This window comes from Pinus tabuliformis, chromosome 9 (assembly GCF_031772625.1).
Source record: "Pinus tabuliformis cultivar Carrire ecotype Pingquan chromosome 9, CPIR1, whole genome shotgun sequence".
NCBI lineage: Eukaryota > Viridiplantae > Streptophyta > Pinopsida > Pinales > Pinaceae > Pinus > Pinus tabuliformis.
Window position 1 is genome coordinate 488503591 of NC_142307.1, and position 12585 is coordinate 488516175.

General features: G+C 45.5%; 1 protein-coding gene across 1 annotated transcript in view; it reads left to right on the forward strand.

Annotated features, from left to right (window-relative positions):
- LOC149149342 (uncharacterized) overlaps window positions 1–12585 on the forward strand; it is a 69039-nt gene that overhangs the window by 27849 nt on the left and 28605 nt on the right. Inside the window, exons 5-6 of the mRNA XM_089442454.1 lie at window positions 4614–5176; window positions 5573–5796. Of these exons, the coding sequence (XP_089298580.1) occupies window positions 4614–5176; window positions 5573–5796 (787 nt within the window). The remainder of the gene's footprint in view (window positions 1–4613; window positions 5177–5572; window positions 5797–12585) is intronic.

The window sequence follows — 12585 nt, forward strand, 5'->3', positions numbered from 1 at the left end:
TTAGCAGGAGATTAATAAAAATTGCAACTATTTCTTTGGGATCCATGTGGTATGGAGTTTAGTTCAGTTTCTTCTCTTGTGATCATATGCTAATATTTTTTGTGTACTTCATTAGTCATTTCATTGCTTCTAAGTGAATGTTTTCAAATTGATAGGCAAAATTCATAACATCACTGCTCTGTTTTGGGGAAATATTCACCATTATATGTTTTCTATAGTCCAGGAAGGATCCATGTCAATCACATGCTCTTCCTAGCTCCTCACCAGTCTTAAAACATCTCACCCATCAAGCCCTAGAGTGCTAAACCTTATGCCTACCTTGCCCCATTGAACACCCTGCAATTTTGACCTAATTCCCTAGCCCTAACTGTCTAGCTCCTCCTGATCCAGCAAAACCCCTTCAAAATCAAATCAAACCTTGTGCTACTATACCTAGCCTAATATCTTTTTCCTGATCCAGTCATCTTGGCTGAGATCCTTACGAAGAGAGCCCTCTCCCGGCCTAGTAGGGCTAGCTACTTGGCTAAGCGTGGTTTGTGGTTACCCTAGCATTGCCTTCCTTCAGCCTGAGGTTCAATCCAGGTGATAACATAGTGGTGACCATACTGGGGAACGTAGTTTTATGTTCCTCATCAAAATGTATCAAGCTTAGCTCTGATTGTTGATGGTGGACAACGATTAGACACCGAAAGGCTGAAATCATTCACCTGGTGACTCCAAATCAGTTTTGAGATCAGATCCAAGGACTCCACTGGAGGATGAACCCGACTAGCAAAAACATGAAAGGACAATATGGAAAGATCAGGTATTCAAGTTGGAATTTCATCCAATAAATTACGTTCTTTGTTTTAAATTATTTCTTCTCTTTCTCGAGAATGTTAAGAAGGCTTTGCAAAGTATATTGTATTTGAGAAAATATCCTAGACATGCATGTGATTCCTTCCTTTTGAAGATTGCGAATACAAAATATTCGCATGCCTTTGATCTTGATCAAGACCCTTCTTTCGAATCTTATATTGACTGTCTTCAAACTGATGAGCCTCAAGAGATCAAGAATAATTCTACAGCTTTTGTATATACTCCTATACCTTGTAAAATTTCGGATAGATACAAGCCTCTGATTTTAACTCCTATATCCCATGCTTTCCCTAAAATTCATTACCTATATCTACCAAGATTTGATGGTGAATGTGACAACATCACTATTGAGATACATGTACTGAATTTTGAGTCTTTTCTTGACCTTTTTGAAGTTGATGAATAGGATGTCAGTATTAGGCCTTTTGCTCTTTCTTTGCAAGGCAAAGACAAGAGTTGGTTCAAAACCCTCCCTGATGCGAGCATCTCAGATTTCCAACAGTTTTGTTGGAGAGGTAAATCCCCTCTGCGGACAGAGGCGATCCCCACTAGCCCAGAATGGGTCTAGTAACAATCAAACAATGCTAACACACAGGTTCCTAATTACAAATTAAAGGTAAATGATGAGAGCCTACTTGGATTCCAACGCTAGTGTTGTAGAAGAGTCGACACTCCTGTTCCTTTGCTCCGGCCGGTCACGATCGTCACGATCTCCGTGAATGGACACCTGCACATGCAAAGAACGACACAAATACAAGCATAAAATCCAATAGATGCAATTATATATCGGTCAGAAAAGATATAACTCAAACATCATTACAATGAACAACAAGAGTGGAACCATAATGATAGTCATCTATTATTGATAAACAACAAAGAAGAATACAACCATAGTTCTGACGTCAAATCCTCCTTTGGCTGGGTGATTAGCTACATATGCCTTGCAAAGCTTGTCAGGATTGGGAACAAGCCTCTCTCTCGTTGATTATGAATGCAAAGAATACTCTTACAGCAATCTCTCAGACTTCTGAAAGTATAATTCTCCCTATGCTCGAACTAGCTTGTGCAAGGCAACATAACAAGCTTTTATAGATGGAGGAGAAGGAGATAAGATCAATCACACCATCTATGGGATTGGGTTTATCCTCAAAAAGCTATTATGGATAGAGGAAAGGGAGATAAGATTAATCACGACATCCATGGGATTGACATTATCCTTAAAAAGCTTCATGAGTTGAAAGGAAAGAACCTTCGCGCGTGCGTTTGTTAAAAATCTTTCCCAAACTCGGTTTGTGTGAGTATAGCTCTGAGACAGAGCGCCAACTGGTGCGCCCTCTTTGGAGGATTTCCCCCATTGGCGCGAGTAATACACTGTGGATCCGCGCTAATGGAAAAAGGGAACTTTTTAAGGATATTCTGCAGGAGATGTCTTCAGGGCATATGAAGTCCATACTTAGGGGAACATAATGCAAGTGTTTTCAAGTTATGTCACTTCTCACAGGTCCCGGAATGAGTCCTTCAAAGTGCAGGAGAGGGGTAATAGGGACGGTGACAAATGGTGACAAATTACTATGTAACAAATGCCCCCTAAAGCATGAGGCCCGAGAGAGAGAGGGGTGAAATGCTTTACAAGAACACATGCAACTGAAAATGCTGCCGCCGGAGAATCTGCATAGAGAGGTACAACTGATATCTCGAGTACATAATATATGTGGTATGGGCGCAGCCATCCATAACAGAGTACATAATAATCTAGATCCAAGGTATGGGCGCAGCCATCCGGTGAGGATCGATGAATAGACTCAGGCATGGTCGCAACCATCCAGTGAATGAGTCATGTAATAATCACAATAATCCACAAAATCGTAGCCTGGATTCCAACAGACAAAATCCAGGGTCTTGCGCTCCATCTTGACCCGAACAAAAGTACAAGTTCAAGCATGCGAATACATGAGTTGAAGTCGAACATGCATGAACATCATCTGATTACCAGTCAATAATGAAAACTGTTAACAGACGTGAGAGGTACCACCAATAATGACAATGGCCCTCAAGGTACTATAGGTACAATCTACGACGTGCGAATCAGTGAGCTGGCGTCGAACACCCGTAGAATCATTCGATCGGAGGCCAATGATGAAAACCTCACGTCGAACACGAAGAACCTGCCATTGAGGCATGCAGGCTCCAAGGCACCGGAAGGGAGTCTCTAGATCAGCTTCCTGGATAATGAGCTGAAGTCGACAGGAAGTGACCTTGATCGAAGGTGGGCCATAGTGTTTCCCACATCATCGACACGAGATAGAGGAAGAATGTTGTGGTGAATCAGAATTATGCGAGCTATCAGAGGGAGGTTGTTATTCTGCAGAGGTCAACTTCTCTTGAACATATCGGCGGCACGACAGTGGACTTGGCAATATTTGACATCAATGGATCAAAGGTCATGGTGACGAGGCAATGAGCAAATGAGAGGTCAAACAGGATCACCCAAATCCATGGAGGCAAGTGAAAAACGAGATGAGATGTCCCCACCCAGACACGAAAGCAGACAAGTGCCATGTTCAAGAGGGACATACTGCCGACACGACAATAATTATGGTTCCATTTTCCCCCACCATTTCTGGCGAGTACCCCAGTTATTTTTATTAACAAGCTTGACGAGGATAGCATATGCTTGTAAAGCGTCATTTCGACGGAATCCGATGTCATCAGGTTTTAACGAGTATGATAGAGGAAGAACTCGGCGTCTTTTCATGTTTAGAGAGTTTGAAAAGACAACAGAAAAGAAAACTCCAAGGGTGTCCTTTTTCGTAAAGTTGTGTCTCTCGAGCCCGAAAAAGTATAAAACAATGCTCGAAAGAACCGCCCGACCATTTCGATCGAGGAGTACTTTTCATGAGTAGTGATTTCGACCTGAAAAAGTAAAAAAGCGATCGAAGCTGCATCGCTTCGTAACCGTTAACGAACCTGAAACGACAAGGGTCCGACGATCTTTTCGTTTTTACACGGTCGGAAAAGAGTTTAAAGACGACTGCCTCTTATTTACGTTTAATGAGTCAAGAGGGATAACTTGGCGATCTCTTCATGTTTATAGAGTCAGAAAAGAGCCGAAAGATGACTCCACAGTGATTTTTTCGTGTATTTACTGAGTCCGAAAAAGTATAAAATACAACTCGTTTCACCATCGAAGTTGCATAAAAGACCTATCGCTACACAAAAAGCAAGTGTAAAATCCATTTTCGACCAAGATATATCAAAATATTCAAAAAGTAACTCTTCAAATCTTATTATAAGTCAAAAAGTTATAAATATGGTGAAAATGGTAAAAATAGAATTACTTTTACTTTTTACCTCTCTGAAGAGTAGCAGTGGTCTGTTTGGGGAGTGAACTTCAGACGGTGATTACGGCCAATCCGTGCAACCATTCGGGATTTTGTCGGTTCCAGGTAAGAGGCGCTTCCCTTGGCTCCATTTCCATACATTTTTTTATGCCTTTTGCTTCCTGATTGGCCTCTGCAAAGGGGTATTGCAAAATTTAGGGCTTTGCCCATTGGCGTGGGTATCTGGCACGGACCTGCGCTAATGGGTCGATTTTTCCAAAAGGGTCGCACCCATTGGCGCGACTGTTTTAGAAACAGTCGCGCCAACTGCGCAACTCAATTTTCCGCTTAAAATTTCCCAATGCATTTTGAATCTAACTGGATTGCAAGCTTACCAATGATCTAATTGTGATTTATGTGTTCTTGTGGGTGCAGGAAAGCAGGCAAAATGGTAGTAGAATGGAAGGAACGAGAACATGATACCATGGATGCTTTGGCCCTTGAGGATGAAGGGTGCATGAATGCCCTAAGGGACTGCGGGCTTAAGAAATTCTTTCTTACGCCTTACTTGTGCGCTCAGCCCGAGCTAGTGCAATTCATAATTGATCTGTGGGATGTTAATGACCAAGTGTTCCGTTTACGGGACCAAGTGCTGGAGCTTGATGTGTCTGATGTCTACTTCATCACGGGGTTGTCACGGAGAGGGGTGAGGCCCATTTTGACCGGGAGTAGACCTTCCAGGGAGAAGATGACCGAAGTTCGAGACCGAGTGTGCCCAGGGGCACAATTTGGAAGGAACAGTGCAAAGGTGGATATTCCTACCGTTCTGGACTTGAATCTAAGGGTGATACTGTTCACCATTACTCGAGCTGCAGGGGTGCAGGCGCCTCATGAGGTGAGCAAAAACCATCTTCTGTTAGCCACAGAATGCCTAAATCCTACCATCTTTGATTGGGCCACAGCAGTGACCGCTAACATCAAGAGGCAGCTTACAAAGTGTAAGCGAGGAGGAGTAAAGCAGTTTGGGTACGGCTCAATCGTGGTATCATTTTTCTTGGAACGATTACCAATTTTTCAGGGACAGGGAGCTATAGTGGCTGATCCTTTGCCACGAGAGCCTAGGATGGCTCGCTAGGCAGCACTGATGCCTAGGGGAGGAGGGGGGCAGCAGATGTCCTGGAGGCCCGAGCTCTTTATATGGCTCTGCCGTCAGCTGATTGTGGTGGAGGATTGGCCATATGCAGGGACTGACTTCACCGGAGACCCAGATCTCCCATTTCCCGAGGGAGAGGAGTGGGACGAGGAGCTGGGTAAGATCTCTTTTTATTTTTGATGTTTTATATGTTTTTTTGTTAATACATGTTTGTCCTAACACCAATTGTATATATATGCAGATGTTGGCCTAAAGCGACCAGTTGGCATGTCTCCCATCGCTCGGAGGAACCAGCCCGCTGCCGACCCTCAGGAAGAGGGTGCCGAGGGGGAGGAACTGATTCAGAATCTCGAGGGACTTGCCCGAGGGATTCCTGACTACGTTAGACTGGCAGATATGCCACTAGCATACCAGAGGCACACAGTGGGGGTGCCTAATCGTGTCCATCATCTGTTGAGACGCTTGGTGCGCGTGGTGTTGTGCTATCATGAGCACCACCGGGACTAGACTCCTAGGTTTCTTTTTCATGCATATTTTTTGAGAGACATGTCGTCTCTGGATGTATTTGAGATGAACATGTATTATTTTTTGAACTATATGATGCACGTAGTGCAAACATTGCGACACACATATATATATACATATGCCTATTTCTATGGTTTTATTTTTGTGCTTTATATGCTTTCTTGTATGATGTTTTATATATTACGCAAATGTCTATCTAATACATGGTTAGCCAATGCATCAGTTAATGTGTTCAATTGTCTTGGAATATGCTGATATGTAATGAAATCAAAGCTCCTTTCTAACAATCTCACACGTAAATACAACCTTAGAATGCGATGGTCTCTGACGGAATATTGCCCGTTGAGCTGGTGGACGACAAGTTGAGAGTCTAGGTTCACTACTAATGCACGAATGCCGAGATTAATTGCTTCAGCAAGTAGTTCAATTACATCACAATATTCGGCGACATTGTTAGTGGTACAACCCAAACACACACCTTGAAGATCTATCAACTTGCCATGAGGATGATAGATCACCCACGCCGCAGAGGACAAGTTGCGAGTACTGCGGCAGGCACAATCAGCGAAACCAACATAAGGTGTATCAAACATCTGCACAAGAAGCGAAAGACACAATAAGCGGCAGTCACGCCTTCAAAACAAAAACACACACACACACAACACACCTGCTAAAGTACATGTATGTACAAAACAAAATGTATAAGTATCACGCATAGTACTTTTTCAAGTACAACCCATTTCGGGGCTTCTCGAGGGGGTTCCCTTCATAGTCAATTAGCTCGTAGGCCCCTTTTTTGCAAAACTTTCTTGACAATATAAGGACCTAGCCACATAGGCTCGAGTTTTCCTGCCCCCAGCTTATTGTTTGCCTGATCGTATAGCAGGACTAAATATCCCTCAACGAAAGAACGTGGATGGACAGTGTGATCGAAGTGAGTCTTTACTCGCTTTTTTTGTGCTTCAATGGCCATAGAGGCTAGGCGACGGGTCTCATCTAGCCGTTCCAGGTAAAGAATGCGTTCTTCTACCGGAGTAGTGTTGGGAAGTAGTTCGACGGCCAATTTTAATGAAGGGATTTCACACTCGATTGGAAGGGTAGCCTCCAGTCCATAAACTAGTTGAAATGGAGTGAAACCAGTGGAATCCTTCACGGAGGTTCCGTAGGCCCACAAGGCAGGGAACAACATCAAGTGCCAGTTAGACTTATGCATGCCAATGGTACGTTGAAGCATTGTAACCAAAATCTTGTTGATAGCTTCAACTTGGCCATTGGCCTGAGGATAGTATGGAGTCAAACTATCGTGCCGTAAGCCCAGCTGGGTTGTTAGTTCTGTCATCATATGATTACGGAAATGCTTCCCGTGATCAGTGACGATGGCTTGAGGGACGCCGAATCGCGAGATAACATGGTTGAACAAGAATTGCGCCGCTGTGTGACCGTCTTCAGTTAATGTGGGCATCGCCTCGGCCCATTTAGTGAAGTAATCAACGGCAACGATAATATACCCATGCCCCCCGGCCGAGCGAGGGTTACAGGTCGTATAATCAATGCCCCATTTTGCAAAAGGGTCGACGGTGACAACAGGGTGCAATGGAGCGGGAGGTGCACGCATCTTCCGCTGGTATATCTGGCACTCATGACAAGAGCGGACGGCAAGAATGTAATCCTTAAAGATAGAGGGCCAAAAGTAGCCAGCACGGAGGATTTTTTGGGCAGTGGCATATTCGGACATGTGACCACCACAGGCACCAGAGTGGTAGTCATTCAAAACACGCTCAGCTTCCTCGAGAGTTAGACATCGGCGGAGAACAGAGTCGGCGCCGAGGCGGTATAGTGTATCCCCAATGATACGGTATGGTTGAGACTGATGACGGATCCTTCGCCGAGCGTCTTTGGACACGGTGGGGCGAAAGGAGGACGTTTGCAGATATACGATGATATCCCCGTACCAGGGATCGAGGGTGCTAATGAGAAACAAGGTCTCATCCGGAATATGATCCTCTGAGTGAGAGGGCGGGGAAGAAGATGGCAAAGAGCAAAGTAACTCAACGAATACAAGGGATTTCTTGGACTTGGCAGTGGTAAATTCCAAGTCGAACTCTTGGAGGATGACAATCCACTTTGAGTACTTACCCCCCAACAACTGGCGTGACAAAATGTACGTCATGGGGTTGCAATCAGAAACCACGGTGGTAGTGCGCAGCAGAATGTAGTGACGGAAGCATTGGACGGCACAAACGATGGCCAAAGCCAACTTTTCGACATAAGCATATCGAGTTTCCGTGTCTAAAAGGTTGCGGCTGAGATAATATATAACATGCTCAGTGTCATCATCGTCACTTTGAACGAGAACCAAGCCGATAGTGGTGTCGGCGGCGGCCAAATACAGAGTATAGTCGCGATGATAGTTCAGAGGATGCAACAATGGAGCGGAAACCAAGAGATTCTTGAGATGATCGAAAGACTTTTGAGCGAGAGCATCCCAATGAAAAGGAACGTCTCGTTTTAGCAACCGTGTAAAACCTTTAGCCACTTCGGCATAGTTTGGAACGAATCGTCTTAAAAAATTTGCTTTACCCTGCAAGCTTTGCAATAGCTGTAAAGAAGCAGGGGGAGGAAGATTCACAATAGCCTCGACTTTAAGGGGATCCAAACGGATGCCCTCTCGGGAGACGATAAACCCGAGAAGTCGGCCGGATTCAACGCAGAAGACACATTTGTGAGGATTGAGTCTGATACGGTAGTGTCGATAGCGAACAAAGATATCGCGAAGATGGGTAGGGTGGTCCTGGCGTTTGGCTGAATGAGCTGGTAGATCATCCAGGTACGGTTGTACAATGTGGCGAATGTCATGAAAAGCGTTAAGACATTGCACGTTAGAAGGTAGCACCAGAATTTTTGAGACCGAAAGGGAGCTTCTTATAAGCAAAAGTGCCCCATGGACAGATAAAAGCGGTCTTGTGTTGATCAGCGGGGGCAATATTTATCTGGTTATACCCAGAAAAACCGTCCATAAAGGAGTACATTTCGCTTCCGGCACACTCGTCAATAAGTTGATCAATGAATGGTGTGGGGAAATTATCTTTAGGACAGGCCCGATTAATATCACGATAATCGACACAAACACGGATGGTACCCTGTTTTTTATTCACAGGCACGATGTTGGAGACCCAATCTGTGAGTGGGATAGGGTAAATAAAACCAGCTTTAAGAAGCTTTTCCACTTCCGCCTTAATAGCTGCAGCCTTGCGGGGGTGTACGGGGCGTAAACGTTGACGAACAGGCTTAGCACCCGGGTACGTGAGTATCTCATGCACCACTATGCTAGGATCAATGCCGGGCATTTCTTCGTAGGACCATGCAAAGACGTCATGAAATTCGCGAAAAAGATTGGTATAGAGTTGAATCTCCTCCGGAGTACAAGTGACTCCAATGTGAAGATGTTCGACAATCCCTGGTTTCGCAGAGATGTCGATAGGCTGGGTTTGCGTGATGTTCCCCATATTTCCTTCAGAGGACACTTGATAAACTTGGATAGGTGTTTGAAGGGTTTGAAATGGGAGACAAGGAGCAAACCGTTCGAGACAAGTAAGCATATCCTGATGGGCAAGGAGAAACGAGGAACGATGGTGAGAATCATGCCAAGGAGGTTCCTCGGGAGACATAGTCTCAATAATGGCTTCGTCAGAAGGGAATATTTCTTTTAAAGGGTCTGAAGAAGTCTCATCTCCAAGCCATGAGGATGGAGCGAACGAGTCGGGAACCTTGCTCGAAGGAGCAGGTTCAGGAGAGGGAGCCGATGCAACAATGATTTCGACGTAGTTGAGCTCGGCAGGACTCAACGGCATCTCATCGCCCCAAGATTCTACTTGATTAGTGGGAGGGAGGATCCACGGATCAGAACGAACAGTAATCATATTGACGGAAGTGATGTTAGGAGGTGGGAGCGGAAAAACACCCATGAGGGCGGGATCTTTAAAAAGCCGGTTCCCAGACTCTCATATGATTTGGAGGTATGCTCCACAAAAGGGATGTTGCCTTCGGAAGAGGAAGCGAAGAATGAAAGATGGTCTACGGTAACAATCTTCCCTTGATGAGGGAAACAGATGATACAAAACAAAGACGAAGCTACAACTTGCATTGCGTATGTCCAACTACGTCCGAGAAGGAGGTTGTAGGTAAGATTAGCATCAACAAATTCAACTTCCATCTCGACCGTCTTCCCTTCCAAAGAGATGGGCAAACGTTGGAGTATACCATAGGGACGGGATGCTCTTCCATCAAAAGCTTCCAAGGTTGTGGGAGACTGGCTCAGCGTCGGAGAACCAATTTCTTTCCAACAGGAAACAGACATGATGCAAGTTGAAGCACCTTCATAAAAGACTGTACGATTAATCGTTTTGGAATTAATAATAACCTGTATGAGGAATGCGATTTGGTGAGGCAGTCTCGGCGTATGGCTTTCCAAATCAAAAGTAATCAGGTCCGAGTCGGCCGGGTCTATGCCACTGATGGCCGATAGCAAGGACTTCCTCTGAGAAGGGCAGCTCTGGAGGAATTCTAAAGCGGACATAGCCAACGGAGCCTGAGCTAAGTCCTCAACAATACTGTAGTGCTGTGCAGCACGAGCATTTGGGTTGTAAGAAGATTTCCAGAGTACTCCTTTTGGAGGGGGTCGAATAGGCGTCTCAGTGCTAGGTTTCTCAATGTGGAGCAGGCCTGAACTGGACGGAGGAGCACTGAAGGGGACCTCAAGCTCTTTCCCGGCAGATGACGGATATTCTTTTGTCCGAGTACTGGTGTGGACAGGTATCGTTCCAGCCATAAATACTTGAGAACCGAAGGAAGATGGAGGTTGAGAGGGGTCAACCACCATTTGAGTTTGTTGCGAGGGAATGCGAGGGAAATGGTTCTTTGAGCACCGCAGGAGTCCCAGGAGCACCTTTCAACAAACGACTAACTTCGGACCGTCTGGGGCAGTCTTTGGTATAGTGATCGTCATCACAGATAAGACAAGGATACTTGGGTTTGCGCTTGGCACCTTCCTCGGGTGGAGGTTTAGGGGAGTCCTGTTTAGGTTGATCCGGCTTATTCTTCCCTTTTCCTTTCTTCTTTCCTTTTGAGGCTTTGTCTGCCGTGGTGGACTGGACGACATTGACCTCGGAAGTAATATTCAAATTGGGTGTAGCCTGAGAAGTGTGTTCATTTGAAGCATTTGATTTTTGCTTCCCAGGGTTCGCGGAATTCTTCTTCGAGGATGAGTTAACAGAACTAATAATACCGTCAACAGATGGTGTTGGCGGGGCTTTCGATGTTCCTGGTCTCGGGGCATCAGGAAAATAATCATACAATGTACCAGATTGGGAATAAACCAAGTCAAGGTACTGAGCGCGCGCGATAGCTTGTTCTTCAGTGACACATGCCCCCATTGCAATGTCTCGTGCTATTGGGGGAACGAACGAAGTCGTAAACCAGTCGGTAAGAAGTTGGTCGGGAATCCAAAACTTGATCATACATCGACGCCGTCTCCATTCATGGATATGATCAGAGATATGCGTAGCCGTTGTCTGTCTTAAGGATGTCAGGAGGTGTGTACTCGTTTCATATCGAATGGGCAACTGAAAATGAGTTAGAAATGCCATAGCCAATGAGTTAAAATCCTGAAAGGATCCGTGAGTGAGCTCAATATACCACTTAGCTGCAGAGCCAATGAGAGTCCTTTGAAAAAGGCGAAGCCGAATCGAATCATCAATCCACGAATTCGATGAACACCACAAGTGATAGGTCATGACATGAGCTTGAGGATCTTCATTAGCTTTACCATCAAATTTAGGACAATCACCGGGAATCTTCGTCGGAACCGGAGGCCAATACGGATTATGGAGAATGGGATCATTGGTCAGTTTGGACACATCCGATAGTTCTAAGGTTGCTAAGAAGGGCAACTGAGGGTTGAAGGACATCTGGGGCTGCGGGTAGGATGGAGCACCAGGGATCCAACCAACTGGCGGTTGCCCCCATGGGCTTTGTCCGGACAGATTTGGCCCCATAGGGTTTTGTCCGTAGGGATTTTGGTTCTGCCCCCCAGCATTCCATGGATTACTAAACTGTCCTGCAGGAGCACCATACGATTGCAGATAATTCTGATAAGGATTTGCCTGCAGTTGTTGATAATTTTGATATGGGGCAAACGAAGGTTGCCCTTGGGGTTCCTGGTAACCATAAGGCGGCTGGACTCCAAACTGAGCTTGAGAAACAGGCTGAGTTTGATAGACTGGTTGGGATTGAACGCCAACTTGCATTTGAAAACCGGATGGGGCTTGGGGTCCAGCCTGGGGCCTAAAACCAGGTTGAGCTTGTGAGACAACAACCATTTGAGTTCCTGGTTGAGCAGCGCCAGAAGGATGTCCTGTAGGTTGGGCCATCTGGCCGGAAGGTTGACCTAGTTGATATTGAGGTTGGCCCACCTACCCAGAAGGTTGTACTTTCTGGGGGTGGAGTTGTCTTTGCACAACTGAGGGTTGTCCTGACGGACCAGATGGTCGAGTGGGCTAGGCAGTTGGTTGGCCTGATTGGATTTGAGGCTGGCCGACTTGCCCAGGTGCTTGACTATACTGGACGGTGGGTTGACCATACGGTTGACCAGCTTGTCCAGATGTTGGACCATACTGGACATTAGGCTGGTTTGGGTGAACATATGATTGACCAATTTGTCCAGTAGGGTAA